At 40.4% G+C, this 27,112-nt stretch overlaps 3 protein-coding genes across 5 annotated transcripts in view; 1 reads left to right on the forward strand and 2 right to left on the reverse strand.

Moving 5' to 3' along the window:
• mgat5 (alpha-1,6-mannosylglycoprotein 6-beta-N-acetylglucosaminyltransferase) overlaps positions 1-2,466 on the reverse strand; it is an 83,083-nt gene extending 80,617 nt beyond the window's left edge. For both annotated transcript variants that reach the window (XR_005638500.1, XM_039793492.1), the window contains exon 1: positions 2,297-2,466. The gene's annotated coding sequence lies outside the window, so the exon portion shown is untranslated. The remainder of the gene's footprint in view (positions 1-2,296) is intronic.
• Positions 2,467-7,483: 5,017 nt separating this feature from the next.
• Positions 7,484-15,729, reverse strand: clic5a (chloride intracellular channel 5a). 2 transcript variants are annotated; one of them, XM_039793788.1, is made up of 6 exons: positions 15,183-15,729; positions 9,899-10,008; positions 9,287-9,412; positions 9,096-9,202; positions 8,804-8,985; positions 7,484-8,716 (listed from the first exon to the last, which is right to left on the reverse strand). In XM_039793788.1, exons 1-6 carry the CDS (start codon positions 15,666-15,668, stop codon positions 8,552-8,554), a joined length of 1,176 nt encoding a protein of 391 aa, XP_039649722.1. In that variant the 5' UTR covers positions 15,669-15,729; the 3' UTR covers positions 7,484-8,551. The 2 variants fall into 2 exon arrangements, with proteins under 2 accessions (XP_039649722.1, XP_039649723.1); XM_039793789.1 differs by lacking the exon at positions 15,183-15,729 and adding an exon at positions 12,628-12,904.
• Positions 15,730-17,810: 2,081 nt separating this feature from the next.
• Positions 17,811-27,112, forward strand: enpp4 (ectonucleotide pyrophosphatase/phosphodiesterase 4). The gene is made up of 8 exons (XM_039793571.1): positions 17,811-17,959; positions 19,917-20,154; positions 21,763-22,062; positions 22,287-22,391; positions 24,772-24,970; positions 25,127-25,297; positions 25,422-25,691; positions 26,341-27,112. Exons 1-8 carry the CDS (start codon positions 17,841-17,843, stop codon positions 26,445-26,447), a joined length of 1,509 nt encoding a protein of 502 aa, XP_039649505.1. The 5' UTR covers positions 17,811-17,840; the 3' UTR covers positions 26,448-27,112.

The following is a 27,112-nucleotide window of genomic DNA, read 5'->3' on the forward strand; positions in this document are numbered from 1 at the left end:
TGATTGATCGCAATTAATTGCTACATTAGCTAAGGTCCTAAGGGGTATGACTATCGATGGTAATTGTTGATTTTGTTTAGATATGCCAAACTGTAATTATGTAAGTGATTATTGGTCGAACTGTTGAGCTAAAGCTATGTAGGTTGTTGGCATTTGACCCATTACATGTTCATAGCAACAAAAATGACAAGGGGGGGGTTACAGTTAGAAAAAATGTTTTATGATAATAAAGAGGCGTTTACTTCATAGGCTGTGTATTTATGTTATTACATTATCTGGGTCACATAACAGTGATATAACCAAATAACGAATAAATAAATATTTTAAAATTTGACTGAAAGAGACAATTATATTGTTATATAGCATTTTTTTTCTGAGACAATTAATTGTACAGCAACATTTGGAATAGTTACAGCTCTAGGTGTATACGTGTAGGCATGTTTGTGCTGAGAGAACAGGAGTCCTTTAATCACAAAAAGGCCAAATGTTCCACTTCCCTGCATGGCATCCATCACCACAGCCCAGTTCTCCCCGTTCCCTCCATCTTCAATCGCTCCTTCTTCATCCCTCCACTGCCTCTGCTGGCTTTCCACCCTAGACCACCAACACAACACCCCCTCCAATGAAGCAAAGCTCCTTTTCCTCAGGATTTATAATCCCAAGAGCTCCAGATAAAAAAGTGGCTGAAAGAGCGCTTTATAAAAGACAGGGGCTCACCTTGGTGGATGGTCACTATACTCAGCATTTGCTTGAGGATCATAAGCAGGGAGGAGGGACGTTTTTGCTGCGTCACATTAAATAACATAGGACATACTTTACTGTCCCAGTAGTGAAATTTGTCCTGTGTTGCAAACCACTACCACTACCAAAACCAAATCACAAGCATCTTTAAAGCAGTTTTGACAAGCTTCTTGTTGAAAGTACACATTGCAGCCTGCATGATAATGACACAAGAGGCTTCTCTTATAATCACATCAAATCAGCAACCTAATTACATGAGACTGTTCATGGTGCAGACCGAAAATTACTGGACTCCACTGGTGAGATAAGTGCTTCAGCAATGAGCCACCAGACCAGAAACTAAAACTCATTAATCTCCTTATATCTTTGTCACTGACTGATTTGACTCTCTTTTTCTTTTCTTTTTTTAGCTTTTACTAATTTGCTGGTCATCAATAAACAGTTGTAAAACATGAAGAATATAATAACCTTGGCATTCAACTCTACCATAATTAAATCTTTCGGTTATAGGAAATAATGTCCCCAAGGCTCATTTCAAAACAGGGAATGCTGGCTAAAAATACAGGTCCTACACTTTTTCCAAACAAGTATTTCCAAAGAAGACGCTGTGGGCCTACAATGCATGAATTCACATGATTAACTTCCGCAGCCTGAGTCGGTGCCACTAAAACGCAACATCATGAGCTGGAAGCTGAAAGAAAAACCCCGAGCAAATATATCTCTCTGGCTTGCACATAACAAGGTGAAATGCCTGGTTACTGTTTCATCACACTGTGTCTGTTAAAACTGTTGTAAGATGCACCACTGTCAGTAGAAAGAATGTTTCTGTTACTGGCACACTGACAGTGCAGCTGTAAATGTCACCTGATTTCTCCTTGGTGAATATTGTACACATAAGGGTAATAAACGCTAAAAATAGCCAAGAGCACTTCTTGATGTTGTAGGGACAGTAAAGATTCTCATTAGATCATTTAGAGGCACACCATTAACGAAGCACTGCTGTAAATTGGCACTATAACCAAGACAAGTCGAACGTTATTCTTAACAACCTGTTCGAAACATGCTCCCGACACAATGGTGTTATCCTGCCAGAGAGACTGTGCGGGTACGCCATCCGTGTCTACAGTATTACACTGTGTCACTATCACTTCTTTTACAAGCTAGCTGCCGTGTAACGTTAATAACAATAGGACCCCCTGCTCTCTGCGGCGATTTACGTTCCGATTCCCTTAACTGGCTGCAAAAACTCAGCTAGCGTTGACGTTAGCTTTCCAGCTCTATTACCAACCAGGCTCGCTTTAATGTGGCTAGCCGACTGACAAGCAAGCTACCCCCGTTTTGGGCTATATTAGCTTTGTTTTGAGGCTTGAGGCGGCTAGCTGCTTCGGTCGACCACCACACATTTCACAACAAAACACGCAACGCCGCAATGACAAGTCGCCCACTCCCGAGCACACACAGCTACAACGCTGCGCCTCTTCTTCCAGCATTATTCCCTTAACACTGAGGCAGAAAACGAGCTTCGGAGGTGCTACGCTCACAGAAAGGGGCTTACCTTTTTAATGGTTTCTGTCGGTAGCCCACGGTGATGATATACGGGCGGTATAAGGACTCAAAATCCAGGGAAAGAGCGAGTGGAGACGTCGCTGCGTTGAGCAGACTGGAATGATTTCAGCCAGCCACAGCGCACGAGCCTCTCTGTTTGCTCTGCCCACTTGCAGAAAGCGAGTGGCAGTTTAGGGAGCGTCTGCATGTTAACACACCCCCCAGAAAACGTACATCAGACCAGCTGACATGGGGAAGGCTATTATAGGCTACTAGTACTTCGCAAAACGTCAAGGCCCCACCCCTTTTGGGGGGATAGAAAACAGAAGATCCTATAGATGTCAATGCAATTTGACATGTGTTTGGATGATAATTTTAGACAAATGCAGACCTGCCAACCTTGAGAAAGTTTTTTGAGTAGCAACTTACTGATTTATTGTCGAAGTTCTGGTTCATGAACATGGCGGCACGCACGCGGAATAAATGTGCCATTAAATGTCAAATCTGTATACATTTTAAACCATAGAAAATAATCATGTTCAAGTAGGGTACTTGAATTAAATAAAACATTTTATTTAAATGATTGGTCATATTTAATACAATTAATTGGCTCATAATATAATCCAATAAAATAAAATATATTACACTGCATAATGAGCACTTTTACTTTTGGTACTTTTAAGTATATTTTGATAATACTTTTGTACTATTACATAGGGAAGATGATGAATGCAGGACTTGTAACTGACAAGTAATTTGTAACTCTAAAACACTGTTTTTTCTACTTTTACTGCAATACATGATCTAAAGTCTTCCACCTCTGGAAATCACCACCAACAGTCATGCATGAATACCTGCAGCAGTGTTTAACACTGAAAACACACAGCTCAGTTCAGCGTTTCCTTGCAGCTCTGCTACAGTAGCAGATAACCGCTAACGTTACCTGCCGGTCACATTGTCTCTAAACAGTCCGCTCACAGTGAAGTCCTGCACGGATCAACAGATGTTAGAGTCCGGTGGCTGCTCGCTCTGTTTGTTACGCACACAGAGCCAATCTTTGCAGATGTTACCGCTCGGTGTTTGGCTAGCTAATAAGCCGTTAGCTTGTTAGCTTGAGCTTCGTCTGAAGGCGCCGAGCGGCCAGCCAAGGTCCGACAGACACCGACACATTCCGCATATCCTCCGCTCAGTTTAACCGCTAACCCCCCGGTACCGGTCAGAGAGGCGTGTTTACTTTGTGTCTCCGTCCGGTGCGTCCAGTGACGGGCTCCGGTCAGTTTTTAATTAGCCTAGCTACATTAGTAATTGTTACGGTATGAACTTAATCCTAGGAAAGGCAAAACAATATAAGACCTTTGTAACGAAATCCAAGACTTTATAAATGCAAGGCTTTATTAATAATAATATAAATAAATAATATTTCTCCAAAGTTGATAGGTAGGCTATGTAAATTAATTCATTTCACAATTTCACCTTTCTAGATCAAATCCGTTTACCTTTGCAAGCACCATCCTCCCTTGGGGAAACCAACCAAACTAAACAGGAATGAGAGAGGAATGAATAACACTTGCATTTGAGGCTTCCGTTTTACTATCAGTTGCCGATATCCCCGCTTGACATTAGAGGAAGGAACCCGACGCTGTGATTCATTTGGTCGATCTCTTCTTCTCTCTACGCTGTTTTAGCCATAAGTTTTAGCTGGTTGGTAGGTCTGCAAATGCAAATGCATTTATTTCTTGTCAAACGTTTGTTTTATAAAGATGTCTAATAATTATTTTGTGACCTTGCCTGAACCTGAGCATTTACAATACCTTAATAAATTAAGGTTGATATTCTTGTTCAGTTGTGTTTGTATATTCTGTATGTTTAAAAATATAAAAAAAAACAATAAAAAAATTAATCATATAAAAACAAAATTAAGGTTGATGCAAACATGTCCCCTCAGTCTTCCCCCAGCCCCATCCTAGGTTAGGCTAAGTGTTGTTCGGAAATAATCAACCTGTTATTAATAACCCACTTGATCTATAGATTTAGTTGGAGATGCTGTTGCCATATATGTAGGACGCGGAATTGTTTTCCCACAGCAATTACATTTTGTGACACTTTAATCAATCAATTTAATTTGTCACATGAAATCATACAAGGTACAATTCCAGCGAAATAAACTTTACAGAAACAGAAATACACATTATACTTTTTATACAACATTTATTTGACAGCTTTACTTAAGAAATTAAGATTTTACTTATTAAAATATATGATGAGCTTATAAAATGCGATGTTTTGTTTTTATCTCCACCTTGACCAGCTACACAGTAAAATGCTGCTAACATTACATCAATACATCTGCATTTAGATCTAATGTAATAGTAGAACACTTACAGGAGTAAACAATAATCTGCATCAGGTTCTACTACAGTACTGCATTTAGCTATTTAAGTAGCATTATCAATGCAAGAATTTAACTTGCAAAAGAGCATTTTTTACAGTGTGGTTTGTTACTTTTACTTAAGTAAAGGATCTGAAACCTTCTTCCACCGTTGATTCTATGTGAGGCACGCATTAAATAAAGTTAAAATAAAGTTAAGCCCAGCAAATTCTGTAGTGTTAAGATAAGATACTTCCAGAAAAGCAGCTTTCTAAGAATCTGTCACAGCAATAAGGTCTCAAGACATCAAACAAACATATAACTTATAATTGAAGTTACAACGTATAATTTAATGACATTATTATATTCCATTCTCGCGTTCTTCTTTGCTGAAGGATAATAGAAACAAGAGACAGTTGTAACAGAGTAGTTAAATCTGTTTTGCTTTAAGAACACATTATCTTACTGGCTAGCTGAAGCTTGCTTTAATCTTCAATTACTACCAGGCCTGTAAATGGATATAAATATGTACCATGGTGGTAGAGATGTTCTGTAACATTTGCCACATTAAACTGAAAGGGAGAAGCAGCGGTAACAAAAACTGTCCTGTCCTGTTAGTAGTGTCATGAGGAGTGTCCCGGGACAGTCAGACACTGTTGTGTGACACTCAGACACTGTCCTGTGACTCCATGACTGCCCCGGGACAGTCAGACACTGTCCTGTACACTGTCCTGTGACTCCCAGAAACTGTCCTGTGACTCCATGACTGTCCCGGGACAGTCAGACACTGTCCTGTACACTGTCCTGTGACTCCCAGAAAATGTCCTGTGACTCCATGACTGTGGAGTCACAGGACAGTGTCTGGGACACTGTCCTGTGACTCCTCAGGACACTACTAACAGGGCGCCCAGATAGTTCAGTTGGTAGAGCGGGCGCCAATATATAGAGGTTTACTCCTCGAAGCATAATAATCTTAAAAAAAAACTACTAACAGGACAGTTTTTGCTGCCACTGCTGCTGGAGAAAGGGGAGACAGGATAAAACAGGACGGTCCCTAACTATATGGTCATGCTGTCACAAACCAATAAAAGCTTTGTGTTTACTGCCATCTGCTGGCTGTCAGATGATACAGGCTCCTTAGACCTCACAGCAATGGGCCCCTTGTATTTTTATGCTGTAATCCAGCTATTCAGTTTAAAAGACACATTAGGTTGTGCATTTCTTAAAAGCGCAAAAATAAACCATTTCTCAGAATTTTAGGGTGCATGGTAATATTGTCTTGCAATGACATGACACAGCTGGTAATTATTGTGGGAATCAGATCTAAAGGGTAGTTACCAGTTACCAGTATTCAGAACATTAAAATAGAAAACTGTGACATGGAAATAGAATAAACTTTCTGGGGTGAGGCAGGAAAATAGGCTGACAGGGAGATAAGGAACCTGCTGTGAGCAGATAACAAACGCTGAAAGCAAAGGGCGAAAAAAAGAAGCTGTGTACACAGCCGCGCCTTCAAGGAAAATGCGTTGTTCCTTGGTCCTTGCATTTAAGGTTTCCCTTTGTTTATTCCTGCCTATTGATCACGAATGACCTGCGATTGTCAGAGATCAGGATAAATATTTTTAAATGGCTAAATATACGTGGGTCAGCATGAGTTTTCAAAATTCAATAGATTTACCAAACAGCATGACACGCCGTAGATGACTTTGCATGTTTTTACATAAACAAATCAGCAAAAAGCTTTCTTGCACTATGTAACACAATAAAAGCTTGATGTTCAGGGAGAGGCACATTCAATATCCATTCTCTTGTGTAAGTGTATACCACACTTATACATCAATGAGAAAAAAACACAACTCTCAAGCTCAGTCTCTGAGAAAATAGATTTATTATTCAAATAAGCGACATATACACAGTGGGTTCATGGTTCTAATATCAGAAGGAATATGAATACAGTTGAGCTACAGTCATTTACAGAAATATGAAGTTTATGATATTATCACACAGCTCCATGGGGCAGGAGAAGTCCTTTGATTAATAATTCACATTCATATTATGTTCAGACATATATAATTCACTGTACATAAAGAGCTTAAGGCAGGAGGAGAGCTTGATTCCCACGAAAGCAATCATGATTAACGTTGCATGACAACACAACAGATGGGGTAAACTTTGCTTTGTTCTGGTGCTTTTTCTTTTCACTACAGGCTGATTTATCAAATTGAAAGTATAGTTTTCATCTGAATTACACTGAGACCAGACAAGGATCAGTCATAAACTGTGGTGTAACACTGTAAAAGTCAATCATTCAACCATTGCCTCTTTGTGAAAAGAAGCGAGACACCATATCTCTAAAATCTACAAAGCTGACGCTGCCTCCAATAAAAGACAAATTACTTTGGCTGAAACACATTCTCAAACAGCTTTCCCAACAACACTTTATTGTCTATGAATTTGACTCTGCAATGTAATACAACAGCATCCATTCCACAGAAAAAAGAGGACAGGTCAATCAAACGCTGCTTTATGCGTACCATTTTTCCTATTACATCTGTAAAGTCACAAGGTAAATTATTAGCGTTTAAGAAGCAGAAAGGCTAATACTTTAGTAGAGCTCAAACATTGTCTGACTGGGGATCTGCTGTCAGCAACTCAATTTTATTTTTCCCCTTTAACTTTTGACATCTCCAATCAAACCTTTCGTTAGGCCCCACTATCCTTAGTTGCTTTTGCTACGCCTGTCAAGTTTTCCATTCTGGCACAGCACGTTAAATTATGGTTCGTAGTAATTTCACTTTTGCACCATGACCTCGAGCCAAACACTCCCCCCCGCGCAGAAGTTTTTTTCCCTTGGTCTAACATTGGGCGAGTTAGCGCTATCAGCCGAATGGCTTATTGCAGGAACTAATGGAACCAAAGGTGTATCTCGTAAATTACCTCACTAATAATGCCCAGAATGGTACCAAACTTTTACAGTAGTACAAATAGGTTATGTACTCATAAAACGAGGCATTGGAAAGTTTGTAAGTACACCAGGAGTTTATTTAAATAAACACTTGCCTGATGGCTTTGGTCTCTACGAGCAGCCGGCGGTGAGACGAGAGTGTTTAGGGATGTCTACAAACTACAACACCGAAAAGAGATACAACAAAAATATGTGGTTCCATTAACCATTCGGCTGATAGCGCTAACTCGCCCAATGTTAGACCAAGGAAAGGGGTGGGGGGGAAGGGAGGGGGGGGGCGGTGTTTGGCTCGAGGTCATGGTGCAAAGGACCCTATAGGTGAAATTACTCCGAACCATCCCTTTAATGCAGATAAACATTGTTTAATCCATTCCTTACACTTTGGCTCTTTTGTTACTGCTTTTGGAAAGGCTAAAGAAATGACACCTCCAAACTCTTTACATGCGGAATTTAGATCTCACTTCCCAGCCCCATGCACGCCACTTCAACAACCCAATGCTTGACAGGCCCGCCGAGCATAGTTACGATTGCTAAGCTATGATTTGACAATCACTGGGGGGGAGGGGTTTACAGTCAATTGCTAACTTTTTTCCTCATTAGAAATCATGTCATTTGTTTAGAGAATTATCAGCAGAATAATCACCATAGCCAAACAATTTCAGCCTTTGTTTTATGGTCAGTATTTTTACAGAGGCATAAGACTTGAGATGCTACTTAGCAACTTAAAAAAAAAAGAAAAAAAGAAAGACAAATCATTCGTCTTTTCTTTGAGACACCACACCACTGTACTACATTTAACCACATTTCAGCACACTGGTGTTACAAACGACACATGCTTTGTAAAGAGTGTGTATGCTGTGTGTCAGCAGTATGATTTAGTAGATTTTCTAAAAGGAGATAAAGGTACAACAGTGACTGTGTTAGTGATGCATTCACTTTCCCAACCTCTTAGCAACGTCCTTATAGGCTAGCTCGATTTCCACATCGGCTGCGCACGTGTTGGTGAACTCATCTCGGTTGTAGGCGTTGCCGAGGTAACGCCACACCCCTTTGAATTCAGACGGGATCTCATAGTTCCGGTATTTCTTCGCAACCACCTGCGGAAAACCAGTTATTGTAACAGTGCTGTCAAGACACAATTCAAACTCAAATGAGCTACACTAAACCAATCCAAAGCAGGTCACCTTGACAACATGAAGTTTGGGCAGAAGGTTGCAGTCAGCCAGCGTCAATTCGTCTCCGTCCAGGTATTTGCGTTTGGATTCTCCCTCGCCCCTGTGGTGTCCCGCCTGAACCTCGTCAGGTAGTGCGCTCATCAGATACTCATCCAGCTTGGCCAGGGACTTGTTTAGACTCTGCTCTAAAGCTGGAACACACACATAAAACACATATCCAGGTGACAAGGTCATCAAAGTTGATAAACCAGTGTGTCTATTTGGATTATAATAGATCTGCATCTGTGTACAGCTTGCTTACCTCGGTTTTTATCCGGTCTTGTGTTTTTAACATAAGTGGAGAACTTGGCAAATATGTCATTTCCTGCTGTGTTTGATTCCCGATTCTTTGCTACAAGTTTGGGATACCTACGAAACAGGAACAAGGTGTAAATAGGATGTGACTCCCCATTTCCTTTATCCTGCGTGTGTTTATCAGTGCGAGAGGCCTACTTTGGTGGAGCCAGCATCTCCTCCAGATACTCCTCTACTTTGTTGACGTCAGTGAGAACCTCCCCCTGGAAGGTGAGGAAGGGCGGGTGTGTCCCTGGGGCCAGATTGTGCAGGTCAGCTGGTTTCCTAATCAAAGTGGAATCATTTTTACAACCTCTTATATAAATCTGTAATGAAATGCTATTTCAATATTACACCTAACAGCACATGATCCTTTTTTCTTCGTCTATTCAGCCATGGTTGCTGTTGCTGCTAACACTGGGCTTCATTTCCCAACAATTACTCTTTTAAATGAAATTTTGTTCATTACCTTTATGTATTTGTCAAAGCAGCACTTAGGGCCAGAGCATAATTAAATGCACATCTTAAAGCTATCTGTTAACTGCTTAATAAAAATAGTGAGTTATGGGATGTTGTGTTTATAGGTCCATGCAATACTTTAAACAACTGCATATGCTAACAATTGTCACTGTACTTTTTTTTCCTGAATTGCACGTATAGAACGTGAAAGTAACAAAAATGTTTTGCCTCACAATGAAATTACACAACTTTGAGATTATTCTTCTACCCCTATGCAAAGACAACATACATACAATATGATATTATTATTACCTCTTGAGGTCAACAGTGGTGACATTGAAGACTACACCTTTCAGCCAGAGGATCATAAAGAGGCGCTGAGAGAAGGGACAGTTTCCGATGCTCTCCCCGTCACTCCCAGCCTGTAAACACACACACACAAACACACACACACACACACACACACACACACACACACACACACACACACACACACACACACACACACACACACACACACACACACACACACACACAGAGAAACACACACAAACATGGTAAGACACTAATGGCTACTGCTATAGAAATGGAGACTAACACAAACTGCCTCATACAGGCCCACGCTCATTCACAAATTTGTGTGGGTATCCCTACCCACACAAACCAGACACTGGTTCACACACAGATACACAACACACACACCACTGACAAATCACACACATTAGAGGAGAAGAAGAATCAGTGCCTTTTAGTTTGAAATGGTGGGTTTGGGGGTTGGGTCTGTGTGTATACATACACACATCTATAATTGGCATATGATCAGTAGTATCAATATGTGCATTTGCGTGCGTGCGTGTGTATGTGTGTGTGTGTGTGTGTTGTTACGGCTGCCGTCAATGTCTTCATGTGTGTGTTTTAATGGAGTATGATTTGAGATGCAAAGCAGGCTGTACCATCACATGCACTGCTGATTGGATGGACCAGGAAAGTCCTGCACAGTTCCTGGAGGCGCCGGCCAATCAAGAGGAGTCAATCAAGTCTGCCTCCAGCTTAAAGAGCCCAATTGTTTGCAGCTGAGGGAAGCTGCCAGACCAGACTTGTGGAGACAATGCTTGAGAGTATGAGGATGTGGGCCAAGGAGTAAGATTTGAACACTGATATCCTCCCTGCACATAGTTTGATTTATGCTGTATTAGTCACACTAGGTTCAGGGGTGCTGTGAGTTCTGTATTTTGTGTTTAATTGAGTATTTAAGTTAGAGCGGTGTTTTGTTTACTCCTTTTTGTTTTCTTTTAGGATTAGTTTTCCTTTTGAGGATTTTCTTTTGGTTGTATTTCTGTTTTGTTTGCCACAGCACCCATCGGCCCACGTATCCTTCCTTTTTGAGCACTGTTTGTCATCATTTCCCTGATCCCAGAAATATCCTTTTAATACCAATTAACCCTGGTTTTGTCTGTCCTGATCCCCCTAGCCATCAGGATGTAACAGTGTGTGCGTCCGCACACAAAGGTGCAATAGGACACTGTAATGTAATGAGACACGAGTCCAACATGAATAATCCACACTGCTTCCATTAGCCGCTTCACTGCCTGTGTGGGCGTGCGTGTCCTACTGTACAATGCTGTAGCAGTGTATTAGCTATGGAAATCAAAAAACAACTGTCCCGTCAATCCAGAAAGACACACACTTTCACTGAACTTTAAACATAAGCGTGATCTCCTTTTCTTCACCTTGTTTGGACACTGACATTTATTTTCTGAAATTTCTAAGAAAACAAGTCCAGTCATCTAATCTTACATATTCTGTTTTATACAAAAAACACATTCATTTAAAAATGTGAATGAAGCATACCTTTCTATTCAGCCATTGCTGAATGTGTGCAAGTGAAATTGCAAAGTAGTGAATGTTTCATTACCATAAGACATTTTAAATCAGTTGCACTAGAATTGCTTTGTCATGCAACCAAAATGTGTATCATACATTCAAAAATGGTCAGCAAATATGTGTAAAGACACTCATACTAACTTCTTGCCAAGACTTAGATTAGGAAATGATTACCACTCTCAGGTCTGTACGTTAAATAAGAAGGCAGAGCCAGAAGCCAGTTAGTTTAGCTTAGCATTAAGCCTGGAAGCACAGGGAAACAGTTAGCCTGGCTCGTTCCAAAGGTCCCAGCTGGTACAGCAATGAAACAAATCAATCCACACTTATATTTCACACTTTGGGTTTATACGGATTAAGCAAACAAGATATAACTTGTTAATTAGTGCTAGATCTTTCCCAAAATCTTTATGCTAAGCTAAGCTTCATATTTAGCGTACAGATATAAGAGAGGTATCAGTCTTCTCATCTAACTCTAATGTGTTCCTTTAAATATTTTCAGTTTAGTGCAACATTTATAAATTGATTGTTCATTATAAATATGTTGGTAACTTGCCTTACAAGTAAGCAAACATGTAAAAGAGTGCACATACAGTAGACTAGCTGTCACACTCCCATCTTTAACACAATATAGACTAGCAATATTCCCTAAATGTCAATAAGAGAGCAATATATCTAGACTGTTGGTCAGCAAAGGGACATGCTAAAACCTGTGTGCATACAGTTAATACACACAGGCATACCTACACATACATACCAAACACATATTTTATCATAACTTCAGATCATTTAAAGCTGCTGCTCTCAATACTGAAAGGACCCCAGTAATAATTCATTGGGAGAGAGAAAGAGAGAGATTGTCTATGCACGTGGGTGTCAGGTTAACACATGGAAAATCAACACACAACAACAACATGGCATGCACACACTTAAAGGAGCCACCCCCAACATTCACACACACTAACACATTTTACAGATTCTATAGTGAGCATCTGTAGTTTTAATTTGACTTGACCTCAACAACAACAAAAAACTTATTTTATTACAGGCAGAATGCAAGGTAAGATGGTAAAGTTAGTACAGAAATGTAATTTAGAGGTGAGAAGAAAACTGATCTAGTGTCAGCTTGTGATCTATACACCAAAACACACATACCCCACCTTGACAAATAGCTCAATATCAGGGTCCTTGTCCTCCTCGGCTGCAGTATCCGTCATGGTCAGGAAAAACCCTTTCTGCTTGTGTGTTTTGTTTCTACAGGTGTGTAGATGTGTTTGTGTGTGTGTGTGCCGTGTCAGTTTACAGCAGATTCTACTCCAGGTCCATGCGGTGAAGTCCGCTTGGTCCCATAGCCGCTTGTTAGAGTGTCAGCTGAGGACGAGCGCCAGTGAGAGAGAGAGAGAGAGAGAGAGAGAGAAAGAGTATGTGTGTGTGTGTGTGTGTGTCTGTGTGGGGGGGGTTGGGTTCAATTTGTACCCGAGGCCTCAGCAGTGGGGTATGACAGTGTCGGGCAAAAATAACCCCCTTGGGTGGGGAGGGGTGTCATGGAAAGCATTAATGTGGTGATGGGAAGGGGAGGGCAGAGCAAGTCACCCAAGGGTGCCCTGCCCCTCTCACCTCTTACAGCTCTGATTGACAACACAACCGGGTGACTTTGAATCATGGAGAGTCATCAGCTCCTTCTCAGACTCATCAGCACCCATGGGTCCCATGCTGGGAATTCTCAGCCTGAGTCGGAAGACTAAAACCGTTCCTTTATTATGGGGAACATGGGCACTGCAGTTTATTTTGACTAGATCCCACATACACACCATACTGCTGCTGGAAATACTCTCTAGAGCACCAAATGTATATTATTTCATGGCTGAAAATGATTCCTGATGTGGCCGGTTAGCTCAGTTGGTAGAGTGGGTGCACATATGCAGAGGTTTGTTCCTCGATGAAGAAGGTCCAGGGTTCAAATCCAACCTGTGGTGGTTTTCCTTCATGTCATTCCCCTCTCTCTCATATCTCTCTGCTTTCCTATCCAATAAAGACAGAAATGCCCTTAAAAAAAAGAAAAAGGGTCCCTAACAAATGCACTACTTCCCTTCTGCTTGCTCAATGTTTACTAAAAACTACAGTGCCCAGCTGTTTAAGGAAATGATTGAGCATAGAGAATTGTGACCCATTTTAAAGGGAAATTGTATTGCTCAGTTAATGAAGAATAAATTAAAATTTCAGTACCCTTTCTAATGAAACCAACATTTATAAAGGGTTAAGGCGCTGTAATTAATGACTTTATAATGGTCAATCAATAATTTACAAATCTTTTCTACATCAGTTATATAAACCATCAATAAGAATAACATTTAGGTTGCCAGGTAATGGGAATATCTCGTCCAACCTCACACTTGTCCTGTTTTTTTAGCTAGCTCTTTAATTACTTAGGAAATCTAAAAGGTTTTCTCAATTTCTAGTAAGCCACCAGCAAAAGTTAGCCATCTTATAAATGTTGATAAAACATTTTTAAAAGGTTGTTACAGTAATCCACCATGTCTGTAGTTGTAAATGTTAATAAAATTGTTTTTAAAGGGATTTTGATCCAGACGCCCTGCCCTTTTCCAGAAGTGGTAGAGAAGTCTATAGGAGGGGTCTAATGAGATAGTAAGTATAACTTTTTGTTGATTATGTTTATTTTGCTGGATTTATCTTTATACTGAATATGTAAGATACAAAGTATTTAAAGCTAGGCTCCAATATTAACACAATGCTAACACTTCAAGAAAACATTTGTGGTAGTCAGAATTAAAATAGTTTGGAACTGCTGTGCTTTGTCCGGCCAACTCTTATTCTACTGCAATAACCTCAGCGTGATATTGCTATAATTTTTGCGGTTGTAGTTTCGAAGTGTCAAATTTATGATCTCTGTATACTCCAGTGCAACTGGACTTTAGTGTGGAATGTGCCGATTATGTAATAAATTCATTTATAGTGTGAGCGTTTGGGTGTGGAGGTACAATGTTCAGCATGGATACATAGATACAGGTAGATAGAAAGATAGATAGATAGACAGATAGCCCACCAACCAACACACTAAACACACACACACACACACACGTGACACACATGAATTCACAAGGCCATCCGACAACAACCATCCCTAGCTATCCCGGCACTGAGTCAGAACATTCTTGTAAGTTCAACTTGACTTATATTTAGAACCAGAGCAACACACACGCACACGCACACACACACACACACACACACACACACACACACACACACACACACACACACACACACACACACACACACACACACACACAGAAATGACTAAACATGATGCCCTATAATATAAATAAATAGAAGGGGGAGTGAATGAACAGCACATGGAGGTATAAGGGCCCAAAAAATAGCACATTAAGTACAACAATGTCCAACTCTGGATGTAGCACAATCACATTCCCGTATACACGCCCACACATGCTGTATGACACATGTGCACACACACTTTAGGACATACTCAGTGACCTTGCAGACTTGTTCATAAGCAACTGATATGAATGTGATAATGACTGAGCTTCATGAGGCCTACAACTTAGTTCAAAGAAAGGTTGTCAGTTTGAGCATGCAACCTGCACGTCTTTGTGCTTGCAATACAGGTGCCCACACCGTGTCACAGAGATTACACTGAACTCAATTTGGAAATCCCCTAATGTAGTAAATCCCCTACCTTAACAAAAAGTTGTACTGTAGGTCCGTCCTTATCAGGCTCTGGCTTCTCCTCAGGTTCCTGCTTCTCAGAGGCTGATGAAGACGATGATGACGAAGATGAGGACCTGCGTGATGAGTTCCCCCTGTCCGCCTCCACCTGTGGAGACCCCCTCTCCCAATCCAGCTCTTTGTTGCTCTCCTCCACCATTGTCATCACCTCTTCCTCTTTCTCCTCCTCCCTGTTCAAGTCCTCAATCTCCTCTTTCTCTTCATCTCCGGCATGTGAGGAAGATGAGGAAGATGAGGAGGATGAGGAAGAGGAGGAACTGCCTCTCCTCTCCGCCGTGGGATGGTGAGGTGGTGGGAGAGAAGGGGGAGTCGGTACTCGTCGAGTCCCAGTGTTCTCGTACTCTGCTGTCAGGTCTGAGGGCTCAGCGTATGGCGTCTCGTACGTCAGGTCATATTCACCTGATGACTGGTTCTCGTTCTCGTACACAGGATCCATTCTGGCTGAAGAGGTCAAGCAGAGACCCGAATGGTTGAGCGAGTCAAGGTGCACAGCAGAGTGACTGTGGTGCCAAAAGTGCCTACCTTATCAAAAAGCACCCCAGGACTTTGGACGGGGAAGGCAGAAAAGCAATGAAAAAAGGACAGTGGTGATCCTTAAAGGAAAACACAACTTGAAGAGACATGGCATCAGTGGTGGTAGGAGTATTCAGATCCTTTACTAAAGTAAAAGTACTAGGACCACACTGTAAAAATACTGTGTTACAAATAAAAGTCCTGCATTGAAAATGTTACTAAAGTATGTAAGTAGCTTCAGGAAAATGTACTTAAAGTAGGCTATTACAAGTAAAAGTACTCAAACGATCCAAACAGGTCTGGGTTTAATCGTCTCATCATTTCAGCTGAAATTGTAGGCCGTTATATTGTTGGGTAGTTTAATTTATAATAAAACATTGTCTTTTATAAACTACATGTGTTTAGTGTGCATAAATCTCAATTTGTAAAGTAAAGCTGTCAGATGAATGTAGTGGAGTGGAAAGTACAATATTTCTTTCTGAAATGTAGCGGAGTAAAAGTAGAAAGTGGCATGAAAAGAAAAGACTCAAGCAAAGTACAAGTACCTCAAATTTGTACTTTAGTACAGTACTTGAGTAAATGTACTTTGTTATAATACACCAATCCATGGCATATTATTGCTATTGACGGAAAGAGCAGTAGCTGGCTATAAGCCCACTGTGTATCTTTTAAAGGACCATCTCCAGCAGTTTTAACCAGGATTCGGCAGCAACTTACTGATTTTAATTTAGCATGCAGAGCATTGCAGAGAGCTGAAATGGGCTTTTGTTGCCTTTACACCTGTGTGCAGGGACAGCTCAATGTTATCATTGGTGGAAGGTAACTAAAGACATTAACTCAAATATTTAACTTGAGTACAAATGTGAAGTAATTGTACTTTACTTGAGTATTTCCATTTTCTGCTACTTTATACTTCTATTCCACTACATCTCAGAGGGAAATATCGTCCTTTTTACTTTATTTGTCTGACAGCTCTAGCTTTTCAGATTACAGTTTTAAACCCCCTTCCTGTCCAGTGGAAACCACATATCTCTAACTGTGTTGATTTTAAATTGTTGTGATACACTGAAGGCTATAGTGTTCCTCTTCCTTCTTAAGCTCAATTATCTATTTTAAATCTTCTGGATCTCCTGGAAAATGCATCGTCACAAAGCTGAAAACAGGGCTGTTTTTCTGAGCTCATGAACAGTTGACTTTTTAGAGATATGTGGATCTCACAGGACAGCGATGCTACAAACATATGATGATCTTATAGAATATGATGCATTGCTGTAGATTAACTCACCCAACAGTATATTTGTTCAAATTAGCACAGCCATAAACATCTACAGCAGTAAAATGCAACATACTAATTAATGCAGCAGTAATATTAATCCAAAAACATCATATTTAATAGTAAAACACTGGGACGGGGAATATTTTATTGCACAATATATACTTTTACTTTTGATACTCTAAGTAGGATTTTGCTGATAATAGCCTACTTAAATACTTTCACTTAAGTAAAGTTTTGAATGCAGGACTTTTACTTGTGGAGTACTTTTACAGTGTTGTATTAGGACTTTTTGTACTAAAGTAAAGGATCTGAATACTTTTTCCAACACTATAACACTATATAGATTTCCTATTTTTTTACGAAAGTACAACAGCTATTATAATGTTGCATTTAACCACATGGTGCATGCAAAAGAAACAAACGTACATCCATGGTCCCGCCCCCCAAATGAGAACGCTGATTCGCTGCTTGAACTGACAATTTAGTTAAGGCGTCCGTCAAAAGTTACGTCAAGGTTGCCACAACAAGACCAAAGGTGCGCCGTTTTAACGTCAAAACAAAAGTCTTCCGTTTTTAAAACTCATACAAAATTATTTGTATATGTCATTGGGTTTGGATTTACTAATAATTACAGTTGAATTGCTATTTATATATAAAAAAAATCGTAACTGAAGATGACAAAAACGTCATTATTTTGTATTATGGTGTGTGGCGTTTCAAAGAAGGATTTATTTTGAAATGCGCAGCCGGAACTTTATGGAAATAATCTTAGCTAGCTCGACAACGTCCCAACGTCTGTGAATTTTGATATTGCTAGCTATGAGTTTGAGGAAGTCCAGTGGTGATGATGATGATGTTGCTGCGAAAATAGACCGAAAAGGAAAGTTATTTAACGATACTGTCTGGAGGACAAAGTATACCTGTCAGTCCTGTAACAGGTAACCTAATTTAATTTAACAGACTGTTAGCATTATGTTAACGCTGTAACATTAACGTTAGTAAGCTAGCAAACGCTTTGCGGGCAGCTAACGCTCCTCTGCTAGCTAATATTGAAAATACATTTTTTGCGCATTATAGCTAACGTTACATCACCCAATCTTCGTTTGACTTCCGCATTGTCTTCAGTATTTATAAATGCAATTATTATTGACATTTCTTTGGTACTTTACATACAAATTGGCGACTTCGTGGTTGTGGTTATTAATTTGAAATTTGACATATTTTACAATTTGTGATTGTAATACATGGACAGTTTGGCTGCTCAAGTTTTTAATCTGGAAGTCAGTTAACGTTACAAACGTCATTGCCTTATTTGCACGAGGTGTATGTGAGCGTGTGTTACATTTTGTGAGACAGTGGGAAAAGCTCACAATTTTGCTCATAAGCAGTGCAGAAGAAGAACATGTTGCCTGAAGAGTGTGTGCACAAACTTAGAAATCAAAATTGTGTGTGTGTGTGTGCGCGCGCGCGCGCGTATGCGTGTGTGAATCTAATTTTGTAGCATTTACTTCAATTTCATGCGTCTTTGAGATTACAGCTTGAGGTCTTTGCTTTCGGAATTACTTAACTCCCTGAATTCAGTTAGTAAATAAGAAAATGTGATTGAAAGAAGCGAGTGGATAAGGAAGAAAGTGTTGGCAGAATTACAGCACATGGCAAATTGTGGATGAATGTACAGTAAAATAAGCTATTTGCAGTCGTGTTTGATTTTCACTATTAGTTTCTCTATTTGTCCTTGTTATTAAAATGCACTTGTGATTGGTATTCACGTAACTGTAACACGTATAACTGTGATGGATTGTCTTGCTTCGTGGAAATAGTGTTTTTATTCTTCCTTACTGAAGTGTCCTCCAAGAATGGAAATTGACTGAGTTTTCTAGCAGCTTCTAGCTGCTCTTTGTAGCTGACCTCAGAGGATGTGTATGGAAAAAAAAGTTTTTAGTCTTCTGTAACCGTGTTGTTATAGTCACAACAGTGTCTGTTTGTCTTGTAATTGGATGCATATGAAACAGGATGTTGTATGAGAAAACAGGCAGAGGAGGTTTACACACTTTTTTTTTAAAACAACAGTGTAGATCACTGTGGGCATTCATTATAGCCAGTTCCTCCACTACTCAGATCTACTATTATCAGTTGACCCAGGCATGCCCTTGTCCACACAGAAAGTAAATTGACCCCACAAACTCTCAGAAAACCCCTTTCCCATGATAGACGTTAAAGCAAGACATGACATGCACTAACAATTGGGGAATAACCTGTCACTCATACATCTATAGTAGATTTGTTGTAACCGCTATAAGTTTCACTTCCTACAAGTAAAACTCAAGCGCCAAAGAATATATCACTTTGTCTCTAAGTGCTTTTGTATGTGAGAATGATGATTGGCAAATGGTATGGAAATGTTTATTGCTGTCTATCTAACCAGACATTTGTTCTCAGTTCCCTTTTTCATTTTTTGTAGCTTTGCCCTGGAAAGCTTGACTGATGGTTTGGACTCTTGCCTAGTGGTATTCAACCAAACAACAGTCCTGTAATGGCGGTCTAGCCATGTGACATTGAAAGTGCACTTTCCACAGCTTGGGTTTCTTGGAAGGGCCGATTCAGTTACAGATTTTTATTGTTTTGTCTCTTCAGAATTTGTTTAGTTTAGTGCTATCAATCAAAAGTTATAATGGACAAAAGGGTGATAATTAATGGAGTGATCAAAAATGATACTTGCTAAACATCATTGTTTGCACTGTGAGTATGTTAGCATCCTGGCATTAGCATTTAGCTCAAAGACTCACTGTACAGCCTCATGTAGCCACTAGCATGACTGTAGACTCAGTCTTGTTTTAAGCACACCATGTCTAGTTACATGAAATTGTAGATAACAATTTTCTTTGTTTATCTCAGTATGTTACTTCAAATACTGCTGGGCTTCCTGTGTGGCGTCCGAGCTCTGGCCACAGAAAACAACACAGCTCAACAGGGTCCTCCGCCACTGCTGCTGGTGTCATTCGATGGTTTCCGAGCAGACTACTTGAAGAGGTTCCCCATGCCGAACCTGAAGCTCCTGTACAGTCAAGGGGTCCTGGTGGAGCAGCTCACCAACGTCTTCATCACCAAGACGTTTCCCAACCACTACAGCCTGGTAACCCTGCTGCTTGTGCTTTTTGTGTTGTCAAAGATGATCTGTCAAATAGCAGTATGTGATGCACATCCATCCAGCTGTTTGTCTGATAATGTAAAGACTAGGGCTGTCAAAATTAACGCGTTAATTTTTTAATATTTAACTCGTTAAAAAAAATTAACGAAATTAATGCAGCTGTGTTTGTTTACTTCATGTGGCGGCTGAGAAACGTAATACGTCTCCATAAGAGCAGGCGCCGCTACTCTGTATTTGTAGCATTCACTACGTCACGGGTGTTCAACAGCAATGTACCGCAGGTTAATAGGTGGGAGGAATGGACTTACCTGATTGAAGTACGGGCCAGTCAAGAGTTGAAACATGGACCAGTAAGATCCCAAAAGAGAAAACAGATGATGTGTTAGAATCCAGAAATGAATGAGCACGGGCTATAAACGGGACCGAGTACTAGTTCCGACATGTTGTCTCGTCAGGAGAGATGCGCCACCGGTAAGCTGCTGTTTCGCTACATTGAGCTGTGGTTTAAGTTTGTTTGTCTGTTGTGCTACTGCTGTGCTGCCGATATGTACGTGCGCGATTTGTTTGCTTGATAACTGTTACGTTGGTCACGCTGATAAAACCTTATTTGCAGTCTGATGTTTAACGCTGTCGACTCGATAGTATCCGTGACTATATTCCAGTAAATGTTTGAAATTGGTGCGTCTCACTGTCACACAAGCTACTTCCTGGTTGCGGTGCTGGATGGGAAATGTAGTCAATCGCTTTACATTGGTAATGGATTGCTGTGCACAGCGTCGCTATCTAAAACTACACTCACTGTTTTCACTTTAGGCCAACATACACCTTTGTGGTTTTGGGTTACTGGTTTAATGTGTAACATTGATATTGATATTGATGTGCATTTCTGTGTTTAGATATATGTGCTTTGCTTAGTCATTCAGATTAAACACTATGTAGCCTATATTATAATATTTATGATATTAAGTACTGCCTAGATTGTAATTTATATTCTATATATATATATATATATATATATATATTTGTTTGTATATTATTCAGAATATGGTATATTAGGTATGTGGCTAATATTGGGGGTGGTGACAAAAATCTGCTCTCAAGTCGGACAGTTTCTAGCCGTTTCAGCAGCCTTCAGCAGGACTTAATAAGCCAAATTGTTACTGCTGTTGTTCTGAAAGATATTAAACATTCTGAACTTAGCAGAACATTTCCTTGTTTGTGTTTTCTTCATATTTGCAAAGTTAAGTGATTTAGCATTTAAATATCCATTACTACAAGCTTCAGTCTCAATTTAAAAAAGCGATTAATCGCGATTAATTACAGCAAATTGTGCGATTAATTAGTTAATTTTTTTTTAATCGATTAAAGACGTAAAGACGTAATAATGCGCTTTCATATGTGGTTTATCGGTCAAGTAAACATGAAAAGGCTGTATAAACTGCTTGGGTCCAACTACATTTTACAAAACGGAACCAATTAAATCTCATAATATAGTAGATAATAGAAGATGATAGAATAAACTGAAATAAGCAATATAGTAGCATAACAAAGAGTTACAGCGATCATAACTAGCCTTTTGTTTTTCCTCTCCAGGTAACAGGGCTGTATGCTGAGTCTCACGGTATTCTGTCCAACAACATGTACGACCCCGTCAGCCACAAGAACTTCCACGTTGGCGATGGCAATGACACCGACCCGGCGTGGTGGAGTGAGGCGCAGCCCCTCTGGCTCACTGCGCTGGACTCCGGCTACAAGACGGCGGCCATTATGTGGCCCGGCTGTAATGTGGCCATCCGCAACCGCACAGCGTCACATTTCCTTTCATACAACTCTAAAGTGACATTCCAGCAACGACTGGGGATCGTGACAAAGTTGATGTTGGGAGACGAAAAGGTAGAACAGTTACTTTAGTAAGCTCAGTGTTTGGTGTATTGTATGTCTCTTTAGTAACAGAGATATTTCACTGTATTTCCACTCGTTTCCACTCCCATTTTGCTCTATCACTGGACTAACTGCTTGTTTATGGCACTTTATTGCACAAAGCAGTAACATTTGAGAAGTCTGGAAGGGTTAGTAGCCATTGTCTGACATCTGTATCATCCCTGCTATTCCACCAGGAGCAAGGGGTGATGTTCGCAGCTCTCTACTGGGAAGAGCCAGACCGGTCAGGTCACTTATTCGGCCCGGACAACGTCACTGCCATGAGCCGTGCGCTGAAGGAGGTACATCAATTTGGTTATGCTTAAAATCTCAGAGCTCACTAGATCCTGGCACAAAAGGTTCCTGAAATCTTCGGCTCTGAAAACAAATACATTTGCTGGAAGCAAGCAGTGTTTCCATTAGTCTCTCATGTGTATAATGTGCTTATGCTATGGTCACTTACCACAGAAAGAAGGTATCCAGTTCATTTGTTTACAGTTTAACCTGAAGCTAGGTCATTTTCACTAGTGGGCTAGCAGGTTATATAGTGGAAATTACCTGCAGGTAAATAAAGCCTGTGCAGTTATTTCTTTTTTTTATTATTTTTTTTATTTATCCTTTATTTTACCAGGTGATGTCCCATTGAGATAGTCAAATCTGTTTTACAAGGGAGCCCTGGAGCAACAGTACACAAGTTACACAGAATCACAAAAACAGACACAGCAAACAAAACTGATTTACAGTACATGTAAAACAATGTAAAATAACATAAAAAGGCTTATTGAAAACATGTGCATTGTTCAAATTTCGATTGTTTAAGTAATTGTTTAAAATGTTTAAGTGGAATGAGAACAGAAAGCTTCATAACATTTTGGAGTAAATTCCAACACCAAGGAGCAGCATAACTAAAAGCAGTCTTGCCAAATTCTGTTGTTACACGTGGGATATTTAGAGCCAAAATGTTAGCGGAGCGGAGATTGTAAAGGTGATGATTCCTGGTCAACAAACTAGTAAGATAACTTGGTAAAGTACCATTAATTGCTTTAAAAATAAAAAAGTGCCAGTGGAACCATCTATGCAGACCTAAAGAGCTAAAACCAGTTTCCTCATAAAGACGACAGTGATGAGTGCGTGACTTGGCATTAGTAATGAAACGTAATGCACCATGGTAGACTGTGTCAAGTGTGTGCAGCGTGGTAGAGGCAGCATTTCTAACAGTGGTTTAACTGTTGACCAGAAATTTGTTTGGGTTCTCCTGTTGTACAATTTTTAACTGACATCTAGAAGAGAGGATCAGAAACTTTTTTGGTTTTTAATGAGCAGAAGTGAGCCAGCATTCATAATCCCATGGCTGGTTACTATTTACACCTGAACATTTCCTGCTTGTGACAAGTATGACTGTCCCCAGGTTTTTGAGAAAACTTTATGGAGGTCGTATTGTATTGTTGCCTTAATTAATCATTGTTCGTATTCCTTTTAAGTATTCACATTTTTGAAAACTAGAATCATCAACGTTTTGACAAATTATGAATAGAAATGGATCTTGGCACAGGACTCTTGGAGCCTGCTGTAACAAAAAAAATAACCACACATCATATGTGTACGTTTTAATATCCACAAGAATATCCACTCATCTAGTTAACTCTGAGTAACATGTTAGAGAATAATGAGTTGACCTGTGTATATGTTTTCCTGCAGTAGAGTTTCCATCCACATATTTTTATTAAATAACATTATTGAAATAAAAAAGCTTGATGGAAGTAGGAGGTTTTGGTCATACCTCTTCAGTGCAGTTAAGTCTGTGTTCTTGCTTGGCAGATCTTTATTTTGATAAAGATGCAATAAATATGTAAATTCAGGGCTCCATACTGCGCATTTTGCGACCAAAATTTGAGAGTGTGCGACAGAATTTTACATCCAGTCGCACATGTGCGACCAGTAAATTTGTCCGCTTTTTTTACACGTTAAATTTTGAAATTTCGGTACCTGAGAGCGCGTAAGCTTATCTGTCCTCTCTGAAAATTGACAGAGCAGAGCCCTGACACAAACTCGCACAAATGCAGAGCTGCAGACGATGCAAACTACATCGGCTCTACAGTTTTGTTGAAGTCCCAGTGAGTCACGGAAATGCCGATAAAGCGGTTTCAAGTGTGGTTACAGTTTTTCATAACGTCACGCAGACAGTGTTTGCTGCGATATGATATTAATGGTGAGCCGAAAGCGGTCGCGATGCTGTTGACGTTACACTTCCTCGGAGACGAGCACAACAGTGGTTTCTATGCCCTGGTAACTGACTGACAGGCTGAGGTTGTAAAGCAAGGCAACTTTATTTCTACAGCACCTTTCAGCAACAAGGCAATTCAAAGAGCTTTACATAAAACATTAAAGAGCACTTAAAAACTGTCATAGTGTCTTAGTAGAAATGTGAATATTTGGTTAGCATGTTAATTTACAATGTTTGCCCCTAAATTTTCTGGTAGTGCCCCTAAAATTTTCAGTTGGGGGCCACTGTGCTCCTAGTGAAAAAAGTTAGTTTGGAGCCCTGAAATTCATTGTAAAAATGGCCCACACTAATGTCTCAGCACATTTGAGGGTTAATTATATTTGGACAGAACTCCTGTCACTTCACATTTGCTTGATGTAAACTGTTATTGATGGCCGTGTCACTTTGTATGTGCACAGGTTGACGACAACATAGGCCTGCTGATTTCCGAGCTGAAGCGGACCGGCCTCTGGGGTCGCGTCAACATCCTGCTAACCAGTGACCACGGCATGGCTCAGTGCTCGGCCGAGCGCCTCATACGGCTGGACGACTGTCTCCACCCCGACAGCTACACACTGGTGGACCTCTCACCTGTCACAGCCCTCATCCCACATAAAGGTAACCAGGTTTACTTCAGCTAACATGAGATAAAAGACCCTGCATACAAATATAACCACAATGAGTACATCCGTCAAAATTTAAAACTCTTTTCTCTAGTGGTTTTTTTAGGCCATTGCTCACACACATGCCTATTTCTGTGCATGTGCTTTGCAGACCCAGAGGCCATCTTCACCCTGCTGAATAAGTGCCACGCCCATATGACAGCCTATTTGAAATCAGCCATCCCTGATAGGCTGCACTACCGGAACAATGAGCGCATCCAGCCAATCATACTGATTGCTGACGAAGGCTGGACTATAGTGCAGCGAGGGAAGCTGCCGAGATGTACGTCTCTTAATTGTTTTCTCTATACTGTGATACTGTGATAGCCAGACATTTGGTTAACTACAAAGTAATCTGTAATCGCCTCCACCCACTAGCTCTCATTCTCCCTCCCTCCCTCCCTCAGTGGGCGATCACGGCTACGACAACTCCCTGTCCAGCATGCACCCTTTCATGGCAGCGTCGGGGCCCAGCTTTCGTCAGGGTTATCAAATCAGCAGTTTAGAGAGCGTGGACATTTACCCACTCATGTGCCGCCTGCTGTCGGTGCCCCCACAGCCCAACAACGGCACGCTGATCCAGGCTAGGTGCCTGCTGGCTGCTGAGAACTGCTGGGATGCCCCTCTGGTGATCGGCCTGGTGGTGGGCGTCCTACTGGTACTCAGTGCAATCACTGGTAAGTCTGAAATATTGCAACAGTATATGAATATGTGTTAGGTCCATGCAATATATGCCCCAGGGGGTAGCATGTTAGATAGAGAATAAAAAGGGGACCCAGGATAGACCCCTGGAGCACCAGAGGGTTTTCAGTAGAGATCGACTTCTTCTGGTTTTTCAAGGCCGATGCCGATTATCAGTAGTTGTTGAAACCGATTTTTGGAAACGATATGCATGTACAGTGAAAATGAAAATCTTTAAGCCAAAATTTAAGATTTTGGAATGTTACAAACGCCAACACAAAACTTTTGTTTTAATGCTTAAAGCAATGATTTAATAAATTAGAAACTTTCAACATAATGGACAGTAACAGATATTCAGCTAGTGTTGTGGGCGGGACATTAAGTCAGACTCAGTGGTGAGTGAAAACAAAGCAGAGAGACAGACACCGAGCTGTAGCCGAGCCAAAGTAGCACACTTTTTAATTCATTAACTTTATCGGTTATCAGTCAAATAAAACGGCGATGCAGATAATCTGCAAACTGCCAAAAAAAAAAAAGTCCTGATAATCGCTCTATCCCTAGTTTTCAGGATTTTTAGTTAAATCCGTGACATACACTGTGTGTCTCCAACCGATCAAAAAACTAACCGTACTTGTTTCTCTTCAGTTCTGTTCAGGTTGCTGAGCCGACGCCGCTCGTCAGGCCCCCGGCCCTTCCAGAGGCTACAGGTTGACTACGATGACGATGACGACGACGACCCCCTGTTGGAGTAGACCAGTCCGAGCCGGTTACTCCACACTAATCTGTGTCACCTGTTTGTGCTCAAAGAGTTACTTTAAATGTTGCACTTTACTCACAGAGGCCGCTGCCCTAGCTTTCACTCTGGCCTGTGTGTGCGCTGTATGTGTGTTGTTCACGTACACACACGCAATACAGAGACCTTTGAGACCTACTGTCAAACGTCTATTAATAGTGAATACTATTGTCACTGACTTTCCGTAATGCTACTGTTTTAAAAAAAAAAAAATCCTGTTACAATAGACTTGAACATGTGACAAGAAGCCAGTGATGTTTTGAATGTAACTTGTTGTGAGGAAATATTTAAGTCTATTTTAGATTAATAATTTCATTCTGGGAAATCTTCTGACTTGAAAGATTTATTTTGTATTTTTCTGCAGGAATTGTGTTTATAGAATACTTTATTTTGTCTGTATTCTATTTATTTTTTCTGTATTTGTGGTGTTACATTTTGTCAGAAGAGGGAGCCAGTAGCTCATTTAAGATTCATATGTATTTCACTGAGATCCTGTGTGTCTTGAGCAGGAAAGCTTTTAAGATTTTGGAATTCTCTTGATTGTATTCTTGTGTGTACTGTTACCGTTTTGGTTTGTTTGTTACACTGATACCCGAGTCTGAAGTAAACAATGCTTTAAATGTC

This window comes from Perca fluviatilis, chromosome 24, assembly GCF_010015445.1.
Source record: "Perca fluviatilis chromosome 24, GENO_Pfluv_1.0, whole genome shotgun sequence".
Classification (NCBI taxonomy): Eukaryota; Metazoa; Chordata; class Actinopteri; order Perciformes; family Percidae; genus Perca; species Perca fluviatilis.